The sequence below is a fragment of the Balaenoptera musculus genome, chromosome 15 (genome assembly GCF_009873245.2).
Source record: "Balaenoptera musculus isolate JJ_BM4_2016_0621 chromosome 15, mBalMus1.pri.v3, whole genome shotgun sequence".
In the NCBI taxonomy this organism is placed as follows: Eukaryota; Metazoa; Chordata; class Mammalia; order Artiodactyla; family Balaenopteridae; genus Balaenoptera; species Balaenoptera musculus.
In genome coordinates, this window is record NC_045799.1 from 15,556,598 (window position 1) to 15,578,521 (window position 21,924).

The following is a 21,924-nucleotide window of genomic DNA, read 5'->3' on the forward strand; positions in this document are numbered from 1 at the left end:
AAGGTAAAGAAGCAAAAGAAACAGCTTAATATGCACAGGTAGCAACAAGCAGCTTAAAAAAAATTGAAGTAGTAAGTTGGACATAGAGTGAAGTCAAATGAGTCTGAAGAGAAGCTAGTTTCCCTCAGCGAAAGATTTACATCAATCTATCAGTGCATTCATTTATAAAATCAGTATCTATAGATAACTAGGTGCCAGTTTCCAGCCTAAGTGCCTTTGCACTTGCTAACGCTCTGTCTGAAACAGCATTTCCTAAATAGTCTCAGGTCTCGGCTCAATTATTAGTCTCTCGGAGAGGCCTTCCCCACCCCTCTTACTTAAAAAGTCTCCACGTGGTCACCTTCTATGGTATTATTGTTTTGTTTTCCTTATAGCACTAATCACATTATGAGATTATCGTCTTCATTTGCTCATGAGGTAACTACAAGTCAGGCCCCCCGAGAATGTAAACACCAGGCAAGCAGGGACCTGTTCACGGTTTCATCCGCAGGGTTCTAGCGAGCCAAAACGTCCCGCGAATCTCCGAGGACCCCAATGCAGCGCCGCGCTAGGTCAGAACTGAGCATGCGCAGGGGGAGGGGCACTAGGAGCCTCGGGTTCGCGCAGGCCCCGCCCCTGCCCAGCTCCGTACCGCCCTCTCCCCGTCCGGGTAGTCGTTGCACCCAAACACTCGCAGCTAGTGCTTCCGCCCAGACGAGGTTCCGCACGCCTCGGCGCGGGGGACCGAGGCGACCCCCAGTTTACCGGTTCGGCGCCAGGATGGCCCCCAAACTTCGAGACTCTGTGGAGGAGCTCCGCGCCGCCGGCAACCTGAGCTTCCGCAACGGCCAGTTCGCCGAGGCCGCCACACTCTACAGCCGCGCGCTACGGATGCTGCAGGCGCAAGGTGCGACCCCGGCCCCCCATTTCTCCGCCAGGCCTCCTTCTCCCTCTTGTCTCCCCCGACCCCAGCTACCCAGACGTCGCTCTGGCCCTTTCGGCCTAGGGCTTCCTTACCCCGCGGCCGACTGGCCAACCAGGCCCTCCCACCGCCCGCCCATTCCTCCCCCATCCCCCAGTTTGGGCATCCTACGAGAAACTTCCTTGGCCTTTCTTTCCACTTTTATTATTATTATTATTGTAACATGGTTTTATTACTGGTTCTTTGTGTGTGTGTGGATTTTTTTTTAAAATAAATTTATTTAGTTTTGGCTGTGTTGGGTCTTCGTTGCCGCGTGCCGGCTTTTCTCTAGTTGCAGCGAGCGGGGGCTACTCTTGGTTGTGGTGCCCGGGCTTCTCATTGCGGTGGCTTCTCTTGTCACGGAGCGCGGGCTTCAGTAGTTGTGGCTTGCAGGCTCAATAGTTGTGGCGCACAGGCTTAGCTCTGCGGCGTGTGGGATCTTCCCGGACTAGGGCTCGAACCCGTGTCCCCTGCATTGGCAGGCGGATTCTTAACTACTGCGGCACCAGGGAAGACCTCTTGGTTCTTTTTTACTTAATGACATAAGAGGAACATATTTCCATATTAATAGATGTTTTATCATTTTTTACAGTGGTAAGAAAAACATTAAATTTACCATCTTAACCATTTGTAAGTGTAGAGTTCAGTAGAGTTAAGTATATTCACGTTGTTGTGCAACAGATCTCTGGAGCTTTTTCATCTTGCAACACTGAAACTCTGTACCCACTAAACATTAATTCCCCCTCTCCCCCCAGCCCTTGGTATCCACCTTTCTGCTTTCCATGTCAATGATTTTGACTACTTTAGGTACTTCAAATGAGTGGAATAATACAGTATTTGTCTTTTGTGACTGAATAATGTCTATGACATTATAATCTATGTTGTAGCATGTGACAGGCTTTCGTTCTTTTTTAAGGCTGCATGATATTCCATTGTGTGGATATACCATATTGTCTTTATCCATTCATATGTTAATGGACGTTTGAATTGCTTCCACCTCTTGGCTATGATGAACATGAATGTGCAGATATCTCCGAGATCTTGCTTTGAATTCTTTTGCATACATACCCAGAAGTGGGATTGCTGGATCAGATAGTAATTGTATTTTTAGTCTGGGGGGGGGGCAGGGAACCTCCATACTGTTTTCCATAATAGCTGTACCATTTTACACTCCCACCAGCAGGGCACAATGATTCCAACTTCTCAGCATCCTTACCAACACATTTTATTTTCTGTTCTTTCGATAGTGGCCATCCTGATAGGTGTGTGAGCTGCCTGCTTTTTAATTGTCCTATTGGACCCCATTCTGATATTTAGGCCTCATTCTGATCCCTGAGGCAACTCTCATTCTCCTCAACGGGTCAGTCTTTACTTAAATTAACATTTGTTCAGCACCTGTATGTAATGAGTGTATAATAAGACAGAGAAGGTTCTTTCTCTCAAGGGTCATACATCCTTGTTGGTGAGGGAGCCACAGGTGTGATCTTAAGCTAGTAAATAGCAAACAGCAACTGTGCAGTAATGATCAGGGCTATTGAAGACAGATGTGATGATGTGATAGGTTTGACTGGGGAGCTCCTTTATGAAGAATGGGAGGACGAGGACAACTTCTTTGCAGAAGTGACATTTGAGGTGATATCTGAATGGTAAGAAGAAGCCAAGTGCACAAAGTCTTGGGTGCCGAGCATTCCAGGTGGAAGGAACCGTAATTTCAAAGGCCCCAGACAGAATCAGCGGGTGTGTTCCAGGAGCCAAAGCACAGGGAGCCAGTGGAGGAAGTAGTAAGACTTGGTCAGTTACAGAGACAGAACCTTATTGTGTAGGCATTTTACATAGCAGTTCATGGTAAGAAGTTTGGGTTTTGTTCCCTGATAGGAAGCTACTGGAGAATTTTCAACAGAGGAGTAACCTTTTGTTACCAGTTCTCCCAGCCTCCGGCTCATTTCAGCCAACAGCAGCCTTTTGCCCAAAGCCTCTCCAGAATGTTTTATCCCAGAGCCTCATTGGAACCCCTTTCAGCCCCTCGTTGGTACCTCTTTCCCTTTGCCTTCCTCCTCTTTCTCATTTCCTTGGCTTGCATTTGTTGAGTACTTGCTAGACATTATAGACATTATCCCTTTTTATCTTCATACTAACTTACGGGTAAGACGCTTTATAGATGAGGGATCCAGAAGAGTTAAATTGCCTCTTCTGGGGTGACACAGTGAAGACATGTCAGAGGCAGAATTTGAATGTGGGTCTCTCCGATTCCCAAGTCCAAGTTTTTAATCATTTTGCTAGACTTTTTCCCAAATCCTCTCTAAGTTCCAGTCTTTTTTGTTTGAATTTTTGCAGTTTCAAGCCACTCTTTTGCCCCACTGCCCCGTCTTGTTTTCTAGAACACTTCTCTGTAGGCCCAGCTCCTCATCTCAACTTAATAAAGTTGCTGAGGAATGTGAGGTATTGATATTTCTGCCTTTTTCTTTCATCCTACCCCAGCTGGCCTAGAAAAACTTGTCTTTTTGTATGGATTTATTCTGGGCCCCAAGAAGAGCTGGCCTGATGTCTGGATTCAGCAGGGGACCAGAATTTGGTTCTGATCCTGCTACTGATTTTCTAGGTAATTTATGGGCAAGTCCCTTGATTTCTCTGATCAGTTTCCCTGATCTTGAAAGGAGAGCAGGGAGCAACCTAATACAACAAACCCTTTCAGCAAGTCTGTGAAATGATACCTTCATCTGATAGGTGAGCACATGTGATCAGGGGGATTGAATGACTTGTGCAGGATCACAGGCTGGATTGTAGGTTCTGATGCCCTTTCCACCACACCACTGCTGTTTGCTGAGCAACCGTGCTCTGGTAACTTGAGATGGATTGCAAGTTTTTTTGTTTTTGTTTCTTTAATTAATTAATTAATTTATTTATTTATTTATGGCTGTGTTGGGTCTTCGTTTCTGTGCGAGGGCTTTCTCTAGTTGTGGCAAGCGGAGGCCACTCTTCATCGCGGTGCGCGGGCCTCTCACTATCGCGGCCTCTCTTTGTTGCGGAGCACAGGCTCCAGACGCGCAGGCTCAGTAGTTGTGGCTCACGGGCCTAGTTGCTCCGCGGCATGTGGGATCTTCCCAGACCAGGGCTCGAACCCGTGTCCCCTGCATTAGCAGGCAGATTCTCAACCGCTGCGCCACCAGGGAAGCCCCCAGATTGCAAGTTTTGAATACTTGTGCTTGCTTCTTAAGGGCAAGGATGTATTTTACTTATCTCTGTACTTTGCTATCTCACTCAGGGCCTGGCAAACATAAGAGAAAAAAGAAGATAATTTTATTATATTTGGTATTGAATGAAAGAGATCATGCATCAATATGGTAACATGATACTTAGTGAAAAAGGCAAGCTGCAGGAGAGGCAATATGATGCCACTTAGGAAAAGCTTTAAAAGGAAGTGGACTTCCCTGGCGGTCCAGTGGTTAGGACTTTGCGCTTCCACTGCACTGGGTGCGGGTTTGATCCCTGGTCGGGGAACTAAGATCCCATATGCCGTGCGGCATGGCCAAAAAAAAAAAAAAAAAAAGATAGAAAGTGATATTTTGTCTTGCCTGTGAATACCTATGTAATAAAGATAGACATACATGAGAATGTGACATACCAACTTCAGGATTATGCCAACCTCTGGGGGACGGGGAAGGGGCCAAAGGGAAAAGGGTGGGGATGAGTGGAGCTTTAGTCATATCAAAAACAAAAAGGTGGAAACAAATAGATTGTATGCTGAGTTTAGTGATGAATATCAACTATCTGTTATACTGGTTTCCATATGTTTCACAATTCTCAAAGGAGAGCTTGTTTTCTGTTCTTCTGGGTATATGCCTGGGAATGGAATCACTGGGTCAACACTTGACAGTTTCCACTTTTTGTTTGTTTTCATTATGGCTCATGCTAGTGGGTATGAAGTGGTTGAAAAATTATTTTTAAGAATGAAAATCCTTGTGGCCACAGTAAAGGACTTGAGCTTTCTGAGATTCCTAAGGATAAGGACTGCCTTTAGGGAAAGGTAGTAATGATTCTCTTCCCCATGGGCTAGATTGAGCCCTTCTGCTGATTAAGTTCTCTGTAGTCCTGCCAGACCCAGCGGACTTGGCAAAATCCTCTCTGAGCAGGTAGAATTAGTTTTTTGTGTCCCCATAACACTTGTTCAGTCCATTTATCATAGCATTTATGACATTTTCGTCTCTTTTTTCTTTATTGGATTTACACGCTTCTTGTACTAAAATTAACAAACACACACACACACACACACCCCAGGTAGTTACAACATGGATTTCTTTGAGCTATTTCGTTTTGATCTTTGGCCTGGTACCAAGTTCAGTGCTGGACTGAGTGAATGAGCAGAGGCTTGATTCCCTGTGAATGGCAGGAAGCTGGGTATTCTCACTCCCTTGACAGACTTGCCAGCCCATCAGACCAACAAGCCTGATCGGGTTCAATCATCTCTGCTGCCCTTTACTAAAGCCCAGAGAGCTCAGGGTGTGGATGCACCCCTGATATCCTGAGGCATCCATTTCCCAGCCTGTTAATAGTGCACTTTCTGCTTCCACCTGGGCAGGTTCTTCAGACCCAGAAAAAGAAAGTGTTCTCTACTCCAACCGAGCAGCATGCCACTTGAAGGACGGGAACTGCATAGACTGCATCAAGGACTGCACTTCGTGAGCGGGCAGGGCTGACTTCGGGGTGCTGGGGGCTCAGGGGGGGAGGCTGGGCTTCTCTGGTCCCACCAAGTTACCTCTGCTACCTCTGCGACAGATATTAGGAAATGTCACTAAGTGTCAGCAGGTCACTGAGAATAGGAAGCTCTCTTTGGTCCTTGTGGCCCCTGACTTGTGTCCTTGTGGCCCCTGACTTGTGTCTTTGGAGCCTCAGCTCTGCTGCTGAAAGGAGTAGGGTGGGCAGTTAGAGGTAGGCCTTTAAGGCTTTGTGAGATCTGGGACCTGGGAGTGAGGCAGAGTTGCAGACTAGTAACTGGCTTGCTTAGGTTTTTTTCTGGGGTGGATGTGGGTGAGAGAGGGAGGGAGGGAGAGAAAGAAAGAGGAATGGAGGTTAATAGATAGCCTCGAAAGAAGTAAGCAGAAAGGAGAAAATGGTATCCATCAATGACCAGGTGTAGAGGACGTTAAACAATTTTTCATACTTTCTTCTTCAAGCCAATCTGAGATTGCCTTCATGGTCATCGCTAAACTAGCACATGTACCTTAATGTGTTCTCAGATCTGCTATCGTGTGACATTGCCTTAGATTCATGCTCTGGTGATAGGTGGGAGAGGAGGAGAAAGGTGAGCATGCTCGTGGAGCCTGTGCTCAGTTGATTTGTACCAGGCCCTGTGCTAGGTTTCCTTCGTGGAGCGCTCGTGAGCACTCTGTAGGGTAAGTCAGCCATCCTTCCCAGGCTAGAGCTGGGTTGTGGAGGATTGAGGCGGTAGAGTGATTTGCCTGGGGTCACATGGTTAGTGGCAGAGGTGGAATTCAGACACTGCTCCATCTGGCTCCAAAGCCTGTTTGTTATTCCCACTTGGCCACGCTCTATAGAAACATAGAAGCATGAAAGCTACAAGGCACTCATTCTTGATTTCGGGGGATTGCAACTATGAAAATCAATGCACGCGCGCACACATTTCACAATAGTAGTGGTTCTCTGCCCTCTTTCCCTACTCCACTTCAGTCTAAGTTGAAAAGTCCCTCTTCTAAGACTTCACAGTCTAGCATTGTCTTGTCAGAAATGACCTCCCATGTACTGAGTGCTGCAGATGCCCCACCTGGAAGCAACTGCGGCGGGGAGCCCTGGTGACTCAGCAGCCCGATGACATTTCTGCCTCCTGTCCTAGAGCGCTGGCCTTGGTTCCCTTTGGCATGAAGCCCCTGCTGCGGCGAGCGTCAGCCTACGAGGCTCTGGAGAAGTACACCCTGGCCTACATGGACTACCTGACCGTGCTGCAGATTGATGACAGTGTGACGTCAGCCTTGGAAGGCAGCAGCAGGTGAGCCCGAGTCACTGTGGTCAGTCTCTCTGAGACGTCCTGTCCTCCCTGATTAGCTCGGGAACCATTGCTTTGGTCGTCCTCTGGGAGGATCCCTTTGGGCTAGGCTTAGAAACTCCTAATGAGCATGTGCAGAAAGTGTGGAAGGACAGTCAGCTGTTGTATTTTAGCAGGTTTTTAAGGGGTCAGAATTACTGAGTTGTGGAGTCTTGGGTTTGTTTTTCTTTGCCTAGATGCTCAAATGCATTCACACAGTAGCACTTAATTGAGCTCTGTTTAAGCCAGGTTCAGTGGGGAATACTGATATAAAAAAGAGATAGACCCCACTTGCTCCAAAGAGCTAACTAGAGTGGGGAAAGTAAGACACAGAACAAGCAGCTATCACCCCAGGCTATAGGGCTATTGTTTGTGGATATGGTTCAGTATATTGTACTGTGACCCCTTCACAAGGCCCCTCAGGTGAAATGTCTTTCTGGTCTTCTGAGCAGTTGTCTTTAATCTCAGGATGCCCTCATTTGGGTAACTGGTCATGTTTCCCCTCTTTGCATGGTCTGTTAGAAAGCCAGACACCACACTAACAGAAACCCTGAACAGGACTCCATGGTACCTGTTTAGTGCGTCCTTTCTGGCTTGACTTGTGTTCTCTCTGCTTCCTTTTAGTCTCTATCATTCAAGAAAATCTGCTACTTATGTGCCAGACTTTGCACTAGGGCCTGGGCTGATGACTGAGACATACCTCTTCCTGCCCTAGTAGAGCTCCTGGTCTCCAGGAGGACGGCAGTCAGTCATAGGCAAACCTGCAGTGTGATGAGTGCTGTGGTAGACGGCACCTAACAGCCAGGGGGAGACCAGAGAGGGCTTTCCAGAAAAGGTGAGCTGAGACAGAGAGATGAATAGTGCTCTGGGCCAGGGGCCGGCAAGGAGCATGGGCAGCGTGTGCACGGTGAGTGAGTAGGAGGTGTTAGAGGGATGGTGAGAAGTCCGCTGCTCATGGCGCTGCACACGCGGGGCTTGGTTCTGGAAGGCTGGTGAGGCCAGATCACACAGGGCCTTGTGTCCAGGGGCTTGGATTTAATCCAAACACAGTGAGGCATTGTGAAAGGGTCTTTAGCAGGGGGGCAACATGAGCAGATTTGAGAGAAAAGCTGAGTGGCCGCCCGCTGTGTCGACCATGAAGGAGAACAGAATAGGAACGGGGCGGGCAGTAATCCAGAAGAGATGGTGGATAGAGAACAGTGGGACCGATTCAGGGGACATTCAGGTGGTATTTCAACAAGTCTTGGCAGTTGGAGGGTGGGGGGAAGGGAAGAAGAGAGGAGGCGTCCAGGTGGTTGACACACCGAGTTGGAGGTGACTGTGGGGCGGAGACCAGAGAAGCAAGAAGCCGGCTGGGCATTTACATGCATTCAGAGCAAAGGAGGAAAACTATGGGCCAAACATAGAGATCTGAAGGTCATCAGCATAGAGGCGGCTTGAGGTTGTGGGAAAAAAAACAGAGCACCACAGCAAGTGTGTGGGGGGAAGAGGATGGAGTTTGAGGAATTCCAACATTTGAGGGACGTACAGAGGAACAGCAGCTGGAGCAGGAGGAGGAAACGAGAGCGTTTAGTATTACGAAGGCAGGAGCGTTTCAGAGGGACAAAGACGCCATTCGGATCAGGTGTTTCGATGAGCTTAAGTAGACTCAGGGTTTAGGAATGAAGTCACTGGTGATTCTGATGGAAGCAGTTCAATGGGATCAGAAGCCAAATGGCAGTGGGCTTAAGGAGTCTGGCTGGGAAGGGGCAGAGGAGCGTAGCTGCCGTGTCAGGGGTCTGCCCGGGAGGAAGGAGTTAGCTGCTGAGAGTTGGAGTCGGTAGAGAGAAAGAATGCAGATGTGGGAGAGGGCGGTGCTGGCCGAGTGTGGCCCAAGAGAGGCAGGGAAAGATGGATCCCGAGCGGAGGTGGAGGGATTGGCCCTGTCAGCTCTTCTGTTTTGATGGGAGAGAAATAGGAATTGCTGTGTGCCCGTGCAGGTAGGTTTGTATTTAGGGTGTGAGGAAGTCCAAGGAGGAGGGTTAGGGAGCAGGGTGGAGGAGGATAGAGTTTTGAAGCAGCTGGACCGATCAGAAAAACAGCTTTGGGGGCTTAGAGCCCCTGAGTATGTAGTGATATCAGTCTGTGAGCTCCTCATTCTAGTAACACAGGAACATTGTTGTAGGAGCAGAAGTTACAGTTAGCTTCATGTACTCACTCAGCACATACTTAATGGGCCCTCGTGGGTGCCAGGTAATGTGCCAGGTGCTGGAGATCAGTTAACAAAACCAGCATGGTCCCTGAGCCTAGAAGGTGGGAGTGGGGAATGGGAAGTGGAGGAGATTGTTCTGGGGGGAGGGGAGAGCACGAGCAAACGCTTGAACGTGAGGATCGAGAGGCAGCGTGGCACACGATAAAAACGGAGGGGTGGGAGGGCACCAGGTCTCAGGCCCTGCCAGCCTAGTGAAATGGGAACCACTGAAAGATTTTAAAATTTGAATGACATAAGATTTGCATTTTTTTAAAAATATCTGAGCATTAATCAAATGTCAGGTGTTTGCATGGCCTTGTAATAGATTCATTAAGAAAATATAAAGCATGTGGTTCTTGGGGCATGCATGGTCCCTTGGGGGTCAGGTTTAATTACCTTAGCAAGCACCAGATCATCCCTTTGAAGTTAACATAGTGTGACAAGCGAGGGCCAGGCAGGGAGGGAGTGTCGTGGTGGCCGACCTGAGAAGACGTACGTGGTGGCAGGCTCCTGTTCCTTTCCTGCTGCGAGTCAGAAGCATACAAAGAGATGGTTCAAACCAGGGGCAGATGATAACCGGCTCTCGTATACCTCCTTTGGGCTTACGAGAGGAGGAATATCTTCCTGACCCAGCTGGAAACCTCTCTGTGATCCTGCCTGCCTTTCCAGAATGACCAGAGCTCTTATGGACTCCTTTGGGCCCGACTGGCGCCAGAAGCTGCCCTCTATCCCCTTGGTGCCTGTTTCAGCTCAGAAGAGGTGGGAGTGTTTGCCTTCGGAAAACTGCAAAGAGACGGCTAAAAGCAAATCCAAAGAAACCACAGCTACGAAGAGCAGAGGTAAGCTGTGACTTCCTGCCCAGAGAGGGTCCAGTCTCCCCAGAGCCACTTTCTTTAGAGTAATCCTGTAAAAATTGGCCTCGTGTAAGATGAGTTCTTTTAAAAATCCTATAAACAAAGTAAAAAACAAAACAAAAAAGCCTTAACCTCTTAGAGACTGTCTCCTCAGCTCTGCAGTGGGCGATGAGACAGCCTACCCCACAGGTGTAGGGATTAGGTGATGTGAGGCTCGTTGAACTCCCAGCCTGGCGCACAGGTATCCGGTGTTAGTTCCCTTCTCATTCCTCCGGCAGCATTTGGATGTATCATTTAGGATGTTTTTGGTTGAAAGAACAGAAAAACTTCATGTGGTAAAGATAATAAAGAGAATTTATTGGCCCATATAACTGAAAGGCCTGGAGTTCAGGTTCAGGCACGGCTTGCTCCAGCAGCTCACTACATCATCAGACTCTGGCTCCATTTCTCTGCACTTCTGTCTGCGCTCTTCTCTAATGTGTATCGGCTTTGTCTGCAGGCAGTCTTCCCTCCAAAGTAGTACAATAGCTGTAGCAGTTCCTTGACTCGCATCCATGTGCCATGCCTCATGACCCAGAGGGAGAGAAAGAGTTCTTTTTCTGATAGCTACCTAAGAGAGGGTTTCTTTCCCCCAAATCCCCAGCTCCTCTTTTCTCAATTTATTTTGGCCTTATATGGTCACAGGCCATTCCCTGCACTCGTCACTGTGACCAGGGCTTGAGATTTTGTGATGAGCTCAGCTCTATGCCGTCCGCTCCACCTCCATAGCTGGAGGAACACACACACTGTATGAGTCCCTGGAGGGGGGTGAGTAAGAAACGGGAGATCAAAGCCAGGTAGCCCCAAACAGGAGACTGTCCACCTCAGCTCTATAAAAACAAGAGGCCCTTCTCCAGGCAGGGGCAACTGGAAACTCTTATAATGCTCCAGGGGCGTCCTCCCAGCCCAGCAAGTGAGGTATTGAGGATGGGAGGTGCAGAGGAGGCGGGGCTGGAGACTTGTATCGGGTGTACAGGAGGGCAGGAGTCGTTCCCCTTCCCAGGAGGAAACCTATCTGGCCGTGGGGAGAATTCCCTCCCTAGCATGAGAACGTGGGGTGCTAATGAACTCGACGCCTTCAGTGCACCTACCATTTACTTCATTCTTTTGTTGGAGTCACAGCCAGGTGTGTCCCAGGCCCTGTGCTGAGCAGTGTGGCCCAGAGAGGCCCTCAGGAAGCTCTCGGCCCAGTGAGAGACTGAGATATAAACAGAGCAATTTAAAATACAGGAGGAAAAAAAATAAAAAAATAAAAATAAAATAAAATAAAATAAAATACAGGAGGAAGGCCAAAACATTAATGCGTCGAAACAGTCCTGAGAAGGAGACCACTGTAAAGACCCAAGTTTCAGGAAGGCGTGAGTATTGGGCAGGGAGTAGGAGGCATGAGTACTAGGAGGGAAGCCTAAGGAACTTCTTTTGAAATTAGAGCGACTTAGATAAACAAAGTATGCAGTAGGTAATAAAAATGTAGTGGTAGTTACTTTAAGAGGTAGTTGAGGTTGAACTATAACCAGGTGCTTATTAATATCTGTGGCATGAATAGATCAGTGAGCTTAAATGAATCCAGGCCCATGATACACCCACATGTGTCCTTCATTTGAAAGAGTGCTCACCTCCCTATTAACTCATTTTGTTTGGTCCTGATAATGACAGAGTGACTCAGGCAGGGAAGGGATTACTCTCCTGACTGCACAGATCGGGAAACCAAGGCCCAGGGAGGTGAAGTAATACATGGCGTTATGGAAGGAACAGGGTTGGGCTTGGAGTCCAGGGTTCTCTGGGCTCTGCCACTTGGAGCTCCTCAGCCTTTCCTGTGACACCATGGTGTGGAGAATTAAGGAGAAGATCCCTGTTGCTTAGTGTCTGATGTAGCACAGAGTAACCTTTCTCTCCACGGGCTGCCCCCAGAGGCCACATCAGAGATGCTCAGTAGGGGGGCCACCGCCCAGCCTTGCCTGCTTCTTCTGTGTCTCCACCCCTTCTCGCTGCAGCCTCAGCAGTAAGGGTTGGTCTACGCTGCTGTCTAAGCTATCGAGCCATTCCTCCTTTTCCTCCTCTGTAAAAATGCTGGGTTGGCCTCTGGGGGTAACCTTTAAATGTAAGACTAATCTCCCCAAGTCTAAAAATGCAATAATCCCTCTCCCCTCCCCAAACAATTTAACTTTTTTAAATCAGGAGGTATCTTACAATCAGTGTCAAAAGAAACTTTCCTGCCACCACTTCCCCTACCCCAGCCCACTGAATTGTTATCAGATAGACAGCATCTTGAATTGAAGAAGCCGTTGAGCCTCTCAGGGCATGGGGGAGGAAAAAGAATTGCTAGTGGGACTCCGGCTGGGCTTTCCAGCTGACTTGGATCCCACCACGTGTTGTTGGTGAGATAGGTTCCTATCTGCTCACTCAAGTCCCCAGCCGGGGCTGAAAGCTTTATGTGTGTAAAGGGCTTCACATGAGATGCATTAAAACGAACATCCACTTAAGAGCTGCGCAGCGGCAGTCCCACTCCTAGAGAGTCGAACACATGTTCACATAAAAGCTTGTTCACAAATGTTCACAGCATCCTCATTCATAGCAGCCCAGAAGTGGAAACAGCCCAGATGTCCCTCACGTGATGAATGGATAAACAAAATGTGGTATATCCATACAGTGCAGTATCGTTTGGCGATAAAAAGGAAGGAAATTCTGATACATGGTACAACACAGGTGAACCTTGAAAACACTATGCGAAGTGAAAGAAGTCACAAAAGAGCACATATTGTATGATTCCATTTAGATGAAATGTCCACAGTAGCAAATCCTAAAAGACGGAAAGTAGATTGGTTACCGAGGATTGGGGCAGGGGAATGGGAGGGACTGCTAATGGGTATGGGGTTTCTTTCGGAAGTGATGAAAATGTTCTGGAATTAGGTAGTAGTAATGGTTGCATAACTTTGGGAATACACTAAAATCAGTGATTTGTACACTTTAAAATGGTGAATTTTATGGTAGATAAATTGTATCTCAATAAATTTTAAAAATACAGGAGGAAGAACAAGTGCTTTAGAGTCTCTAATGTTTGAGGAATTCAAATTGGGAACTGCCATCAGTGTGCTTGGGAGAGCTGGGGAAAGGCTCCTGGAGGTGACAGGTTGAGCTGGGCCTGAAAGGGTGAGCTCTTCAGGCGCGAAGGGAAGGGGGTTTTCGGCAGAGGCAGTGGAAGGAGTGAGAGAATGAAGTGGTGGGGCATCGCTGGTGGCTAGCGGGGACAAGCGTGGGGCAGCGTGGGGTGCGTTGCAGAGCCGAGGTGAAGCTGAGGATGTGTGCACATTGCAACCCACTGGCTCTGCTTCTAGAGAAACTCGTGCATGTGTGCACAAGGAGACATGTACAAGGACGTTCAGAGCAGAAATTCGGTAAGAGGGACTTCCCAGGTGGCGCAGTGGTTAAGGATCCTCCTGCCAATGCAGGGGACACGGGTTCGAGCCCTGGTCCGGGAAGATCCCACATGCCGCAGAGCAACTAAGCCCGTGTGCCACAACTACTGAGCCTGCGCTCTAGAGCCCGTGAGCCACAACTACTGAGCCCACATGCCACAACTACTGAAGCCTGCGTGCCTGGAGCCTGTGCTCTGCAACAAGAGAAGCCACCACAATAAGAAGCCCGCGCACTGCAACGAAGAGTAGCCCCTGCTCGCCACAACTAGAGAAAGCCCGCATGCAGCAACGAAGACCCAACGCAGCCAAAAATAAATAATTTTTTTTTTTAATTAAAAAAAAGATTCGGTAAGAGCGAAAAGCAAAATAACCCAAGTCTCCATAAACAGTAGAATGGATGAATCAGTTGCATTGCAGCAGTGAGAATGAATGAAGGAGTTACAGGTGTGTGCATCCACACAGATGAATCTCAGGAGTATAATTTTGAGGGGAAAAAGAACACATAGAATTATGTATTCCTTTATTTGAAGTTCTAAAACAACGTAAACAATAAATAGTTTATAGATACTATTGTATATATAGTTAAACTAACCAAGAAAACGGGGTGGGGGGGGGTTGGTGTGCACAGAATTGGGGATAATGGTTTCCTCCAGGGTTGGATTGATTGCGGGAGAGGCTCACAGGATTTCAAAGGTCTTAGTAAATGTTCTGTTTCTTAAGGTGAGGGATGAGTTCAAGAGTATTAGTTTTATTCCTAAAACCTTACCCTTGTCATAAATATTGAGTATTTTATAAAGATAGTTTTTAAAAATTGAAAAAGCAGGTTATATGGGAGCTGGGGCTGGAATAATTAACTGGGGCCGTGCAGTGAAGGGCCCCAAGGCCAGGTGGGGCACCTGGCATTTCACCTTGTTCTCTCTGTCTCTCTTTCTCCCTGTCTCCCTTTCCCCACCCCGCCACCCCGAAGGCTGGGGCACAGCTGCAGGTGTTGAGTTGGGGAGAACACTCACAGGCTCAGACCAAAACAGCTGAGGAGTAGCGGATACCTCTGCCCTTTTCTGGAAGCCCAGGATCTTCACCCTTTTTTACCACATGCTTGTTTATTTAAATACTTTCTCACTTATTCTCCTGCTTTAAGTTTATAGAGTGCTCTGCACTTTCTCCTGTTTTCTTACATTTCATCCTGACAGTAGCCCTGTGTGGAATAGATATTGCCCCCAATGTATTGGTGAGCAAATTGAGGTCCAGAAGCGTTAGGTAGATCACACAGGACTTCCAGCTACTGAGTGGCAGTGCTGAGGCCAGAACCTGGGTTACTTTTTATTGTGTATTCATCATTGTGTGTGTAAAAATATGTTTATATCAGGAGTCCCAATCTCTTCCAAAGGAAGAACTGTGTTTAATATCCCAGAAGCCATTGATCGGGGGTCTCATTACTCAGGCAGGATGCTTTACACAGTGCAGGAACGCTCTGGGGACAGAGCGTTTTAGACGGCTTAGAAGACACGCTGCCCAAGAGATCTCCTGGAGCTCAGCTGGGCACCTGCTCCATGGTTTTTTCCTCTTCTGAATTTGTATCTAGTGCCTTCTGCTGGGGATGTGGAGAGAGCCAGAGTTCTGAAGGAGGAAGGCAATGAGCTTGTAAAGAAGGGGAACCATAAGCAAGCGATTGAGAAGTACAATGAGAGCCTCTGGTTTAGTAACTTGGAATCCGCCACGTACAGCAACAGGTACCTTCCACACGGCTGGCCTGGGGGATTTCAGGACACCGAACATTCTCCCGCAGTCTTCTCTTAGACTGTGATGGGCTCTGCATCCCAGCATTTAGCCAGTACAGGCATACCTCGGAGATATCGCAGGGTCAGTTCCAGAACACCACAGTAAAGCAAATGTCGCAATAACTCGCGTCACACGAGTTTTGGGGTTTCCCTGTGCATCTAAAAGTTACGTTTACATTATACTGTAGTCTGTTAAATGTGCAATAGCATTATGTCTAAAAAACAACGTACGTACCTTAATTTAACAATACTTTATTGCTAAAAATTGCCAGTCATCATTTGAGCAGCAAGTCGTAGTAGTAACATCAAAGATCACTGATCACAGATCACTGTAATGAGTATAATCATAATGAAAACGTTTGAAATATTGTGAGAATTACCAACATGTGAAACAGAGATGCAAAGTGAACAAATGCTGCTGGAAAAATGGTGCCAGTAGACTTGCTCGATGCAGGGTTGCCACAAATCTTCAATTTTGATATCTTCAAAATACCTGTGAAGCACAGTAAAACGAGGTATGCCTGTGTGTTACAGATCAAAACGTGCATTCACACTCTTTGGTCACGGTGAGATAGGCGTTGCCAGTGGCACTCACTCTCTTAAAGGGCAGAAACTGAGGGGTGCCCAAGGGGAGCCTGGGCTTTGTTCGCCCCCCCCCACCCCCCGAATTTTCATTAACCAGATAAACATAGGATGCGAGTAAAAGCTATGGGCTTGCTATGCAAACACACCCCCAACACAAGTATTAAAGCCTCTGCACCTTCCCCGACTCTCACTCCGTGGGCTTCTCCAAGACCCTCTGGTTAGAAATTTCGGCACTGTCTGTCTGCGAGCACCAGGGCAGAATCCAGGGTATGGATTAACTATTGCCTGGCCTGAGCAAGAGAGAAGGGTCCAGTCTAGCCTGCGGGGTTGGACTTGCGGCGCTATAGAAGGGCCTGCGCCCTGAGCTGCCGCCAGTGGTCGGTGATTCTTTCCACCAACAGTGAGAGCCTGGGAGCCAGGGTACTGTCTCTTTATTGTGCAGGAGTCCCTGCTCAGCAGTAGCCCTCAAAGGTATTGGTAGTAGATGCTCATCCTGTCTTAATGTTGAGAAAACCAAGGCTCAGAGCAGGAAGGGCTTTTCCTCAGCTCACCCAGCCAATAAATGGCGGAGACAGAATTGGAACCTGGCTCCAGTGAGATCTGTTAGTTTTACTGTCAGAAGCTTGAAACATTCAGCAAGGGACCAGATCTGATCCAAACATTTGTTATAAGACGTTAATAAGTCTTGTGAGTCTGTTTCTCCTTCCCAACATTACTCTTTAGTTCAGAAATCTTGGGTCTCCTATAGGCTCACCGTTCCTTATCCAAAACTCTTGGGATAAAATGTGTTTCCGATTTTAGGAAGGTATCATAGTGCATATGCTGAGTCACATAACACTCAGCAGGGTCTGGGCAGCTCGCGGAAGTTAATCGTTAAGTGTTTCTGCAGTGAAACATACGGAAATTCCAGGATCACATGGAATGGTGTAAAGAAAGACTAAGCAGCCTCGTGTAAGTTCAGGTCAGGTTTTGCTGCCAAATGAGTTGAAAAGGGAACTTTTAAAGCATGGATTTGGGCATTTTGGATCTGTGGTTTTACTGGCCGATTGGACCCAGGTGCCTCAGTCAGCCAGGCTAACTCGGGAAAAAGGGCTGCAGCCCCTTTGTTTATGTTTGTGCAGCAGCATCTTTTTTTTTTTGGCTGCGTTGGGTCTTTGTTGCTGCGCGCGGGCTTTCTCTAGTTTCGGCGAGCGGGAGCTACTCTTCGTTGCGGTGCGCGGGCTTCTCATTGCGGTGGCTTCTCTTGTTGTGGAGCACAGGCTCTAGGCACGCGGGTTTCAGTAGTTGTGGCGCACGGGCTCAGTAGTTGTGGCGCACGGGCTTAGTTTCTCTGCGGCATGTGGGATCTTCCTGACTCAGGGCTCGAACCTGTGTCCCCTGCATTGGCAGGCAGATTCTTAACCACTGCACCACCAGGGAAGTCCAGCAGCATCTTCTAACTCCTCTTTCTGTGGGCTCTCTGGCCTTGCTTATTACCTCATGTTGCTGGAGACCTCTATTAACCCATTTTCCTGGATTTTTACCACATTCAGGACAGTGTTTTATTTAAATACTGGTTTTCATGCAAATGTGTCTGTGCCACACTGTTAATTACTATTGCTTTGCAATACATCTTGTAGGGCTGGTCTTTTCCTTAATCTTCTTAATCAGAGCATCCCTGGCTATTTTCCCAACTTTGATCTTCTAGCTAAACCTTAGGCTCACTGTGATAAATTCCAAACCATATCGTGTTGGGCTTTTGGTTGTAATTACGTTGATTGTATAAATTTAATTTAGAAGACTGAAAGCTTTATACAGATCAATTTTCTATCCATTGTGGCGGAATATACCACATCCTGGATGCCACTTTAATGCTCCACTTCGTACATTTGCATCTGTATGGACCAGTGCATCATCTTAGGCTCCGGTTCTGTCTGTACAGTTGATACCTGAGTGGATATCACTGTCAGGTACTTGGCACCTACAATTTGCCAGGCCCTGAATGGACCTCCAGAAGAGTCTCATTTAGTACTCACAGCAGTCCTTCAGGTTAGGTCATGGTCCCAGTTTACCTAAGAGAAAACGGGTTCAGAAAGATGAATTAAATGATCATAAAGTTAAACAACTAATACATGGTGGAGCTGCGATTTAAGTCAGGTGTTTATACTCCAAAGCTTGAGTTCCTTTTCACTAACTTGTCTCCTTCATAATGAAAACCCTTCTGATTGGATACAAAATCATTCTGTTTACCAAAAGCCAAGGGTGTTTATTTTATAGGCCAAAGTTATGCGTTTTTAACATCTTGAATATAATCTTTGGAGTTCATATGTAATCATTTTCATTGCAACATTTATATTCGGAAGTCACCAAATAGTACCTAATGCTTATACTGTGGTTCCTCTACTTCCCAGAAATTTGGCTAATTCTTTAAATTACCAGAGTCCATTGAGAGAACACTTTAGTTTCCGTAGAATTCTTCTGTGTTCAAGTTTAAATCAGGGACTACTATTCCAAAACTTAGTGGCTGACAACAGCCGTTTTATTTTGCTCATGATTCGTGAGCCAGGAATTCGGAAAGAGCAGTTCTTACTCAGGGTCTCTCATTCAGGGTCAACAAGATGGTAGCTGGGATTGGAGTCATCTAAACACTTCTCCTGCATATCTGGCACCAGGGCTGGGATGACTGAAATGGCTGGGGAATGGAACTGATAGAGCAAGCTGGAGCCTTTTTTCTTCTCCCCTGGCAGCCTTGTCGCATATGCTGGCTTGAGTGTCCTCACAGCATGGTGGCCTCAGGGTAGCTGGCTTCTCGCATGGCAGCTGAAGGCTCCAAGAGCAAGTGTCCCCAGAGAACAGGCTGACGCTGCAAGACCTCTGTAGCCTACCACTGGGACTCATAACGTTCCTCTGTACTCTGTTGGTCAGGACAGTCACAGAACCTGCCTCTTGAATGTATTCAAGAGGAAAGAACATAGGACCTCTTCAATGGGAAGAATGCCACAGAATTTGTGCCTGCATTTAAATTGTTACAAGGAGAAGCTTTTTCTAAGTTGATTTATAAGTTCCATGCAATCTCAGTGAAAATACTAGAATTTTTTTACATTCTTGGTAATAATTCCATAATTTGTCAGGAAAAGAATAACAGCATAAGAGAATTTAGATATGATAAAGTATGGGAAAAAGGAATTATCCAATAAATGGTGTTGGGTTGGCTGGAGAGAGTTCAAAAGAAACCCGAATCCCTACCCTCACTCCTTATTTTAAAATAAATTCTAAGTGGATCCCAGTTTCAAATGTAAAAAGTAAAACCATTAAGTTCTAGAACAATGTGTGGGTTAATTATCTTGCAGTGGGGAAGGTATTTGGTGGTAGTGGAAGGGGACCCACAGAAGTCATGAAAGAAGTTGGATAAATTTTATTTCATAAGATTTAAAAATCTTACGTAAAGACACTCAGCTTTACCTATATTTAAAGCAACTGCATTAAAACAGATGCTGTTTTCTTCTATATTGGCAGAAGTTAAAGGTTGAGACCCAGGGTTGGTACAGTTGCAGGAAAATAGTCTCTGTTAGTAACTGTTCTTAAGTACACTTGACCCTTGAACAAGGCAGCTGTTGGGAGCACTGACCCTCCTTGCAGTCAAAAAATCTCAGCATAATTTACAGTTGTCCTCTCATATCTGCGGTTCTGCTGCATCTCTGGACTCCACCAAATGCAGATGGTGTAATACTCTAGAATTTGTTATTGAAAAAAATCTGCATATAAGTGGACCCGTGCAGCTCAAACCCATGTTCCTCAAGGGTCAGCTGGTTTTTGGAGAGCATTTTGGTAATAATCAAAAATTTAAATGTATGTACCTTTTGATGCAGCAGTCCCTCCTAATAGGCATCTAAGATTTATGCGCAAGGATGTTCATGGTAGCATCGTTTATTTATAAACTGGAAACAGTGAAAAATATCTACTGATAAGGAATTAATAAATTATGGTACATACAAGTGAATACTATGTACCCATTAAAAAGTGAGGTGGAATGGATATCTGTTTCGTTTTTAGTGATTATCGTTGGGGGAAAGGACTAAAAATGAATGAGAAAGATACAAATACATACTTTTCCCCCGTTGATGCAGAATGTGAAAATTTTCAAAATGTAAGTTGAATGAATTATGTATTGAACACCCATACACTTCCCAATTAAATTCATAAACATTGTTATAAAATCAAGTACGCTTCAGTTAAAAAGAACATTGTTATATTCGCTTTGTCACTATAGCCATCTATTGATCCATCTTCTCATCTTTGACGCATAAGTTGTAGACATCTTTACATTTCACTGCTAACATGTCAGCATGCCTGGTATTTATTTAGAGCCTGGTATTTGTTTTTTTTCTTAAGGTAGATAATTTTTCTCAAGGGGAGCGTTTCGGGAAGCCTTTTTTCGCTTGAAAGAGTACAGTGTGGGAGCGTGAGGCGGACAGAACAATAGCACCGAACACGGTCAGGATCTCGAGTCGTTCGAGCCCGGGCTGAGTCCCAGGTCTGCCCCTCGGTAGTGGTGGAAGCTTGACGCGTCCCCTCTGCAGAAGGGGGCTGGGTGGCTGTGAGGACTGCGGGAGGGAGGAAGCACCCAGCACGGTGGGTGCGTTCGGGGAGCCGCAGGGCGCTACTCAGACTGCTGCGTGGCCCGCTTTTTCCCCTCAGGGCGCTCTGCCATCTGGTGCTGAAGCAGTACAAGGAGGCCGTGAAGGACTGCACAGAAGCCCTCAGGCTGGACGGAAAGAACGTGAAGGCGTTCTACAGACGGGCTCAAGCCTACAAGGCGCTCAAGGTAAAGAGATTCTGGCCAGAGGCACCAACAGAGCCACAGCCAGTTGTGCCTGTGCTGGCACTTCCAGAGCACGGCCCAGGTGAGGGCTACCTGCCACGTGCCTTCTCGTCCAGGGGCCCAGGTGCTCCAGGCAGGCCTCCAGGCTGGGGTGCAGAAACCCTGTGCGGGCTCAGCAGCGGTCCCGACCCCCGCCTGGTCTCCCTGGGCCGGGGCTCCATCCCCACACCCTCTCTCTCCTCTCAGGACTATAAATCCAGCTTTGCGGACATCAACAGCCTCCTGCAGATTGAGCCCAGGAACGGCCCCGCACAGAAGTTGCGGCAGGAGGTTAACCGGAGCTTAAACTAAAAACCCAGAGGGGCGGGCAGCAGGACACCTCTGCCTGACCACCTTCCTCCGTGCCTGCTCCCGGGACCCGGCATGCCCCAGCGCCAGCTCCGAAGCACCCTCCTCTGCCCCTCAGAGACGTGATGGCCTCCCACCCCTCAAGAGGATTTGCCTGTTCAAATTAAGCTCAGTGTAGTCAAAAACAAGACGCTTTGTTGGAAAGGTCTCTCCCTGCTCTGAACTCCCTGCGCTGCGGACAGTGAGCGGGTCACACAGGCAGGTCCTCGTAGGCAGAGCCCTCGGCTGGCTCTGCCTAGCACGCTCCAGACCGAGTTGCCCTTCCAGCGTCACCAGGCACCCTCACCGTGGTCCACCTGAGCAACCTGGGCTGGGGCGTGGGGGGTACTGGGAAGCCCTGAGCCGCCTACACCCAAAGCAGCCTGTTGAGCTGGTCTCCAGCGCTGCCGTCCCTGCCCGGTCCTCGGCACAGCACTCTGTGTTCTGAGCCCCAGTGCCTTTTGGCCGAGCCCTCCTTCGGTGGGGATGCAGGACCTGGCCCTTGGCCGGCTTTGTCTGTGGCTCTGTGCCGCCGCCCCCTGCGTGGAGGCGCCTGAGCTGTTTCAAGAGCCGGAAGGTGTGGCTGCTGCTTCGGAAGGCGAGATGGGGAGAAAGGCCTCCCGGAAGTCAGTGTCCTTCCGTCCCGGCAGGGACCCCTCGAGGCTTCGTAGTTCTTTGTAATATGTTGACGTTAATCTGAACTGAACTGACAGATTCTGTTGAACTGTGTGTTGAAGCTACCGCATTAACGTTTTCTACCTAAATGGCTGTTGTACTTTCATTTATGCTTTTCAGTTTTGGTTCATTTTGGAACTTTGCAATAATAAAAAAAGAAGACTGCTTATGGAGCACTCATC

General features: G+C 47.6%; 1 protein-coding gene across 2 annotated transcripts; it reads left to right on the top strand.

Moving 5' to 3' along the window:
* The first annotated feature begins 613 nt into the window (after positions 1-613).
* Positions 614-21,905, top strand: TOMM34 (translocase of outer mitochondrial membrane 34). Of its 2 annotated transcripts, none has more exons than XM_036827139.1 (7): positions 614-886; positions 5,517-5,616; positions 6,789-6,941; positions 9,841-10,046; positions 15,099-15,246; positions 20,557-20,683; positions 20,927-21,905. In XM_036827139.1, the coding sequence occupies exons 1-7, from the start codon at positions 760-762 to the stop codon at positions 21,029-21,031; spliced, it is 966 nt and encodes a 321-aa protein (XP_036683034.1). In that variant the 5' UTR covers positions 614-759; the 3' UTR covers positions 21,032-21,905. The 2 variants fall into 2 exon arrangements, with proteins under 2 accessions (XP_036683034.1, XP_036683035.1); XM_036827140.1 differs by having other exon boundaries at positions 9,877-10,046.
* Positions 21,906-21,924: the final 19 nt, after the last annotated feature.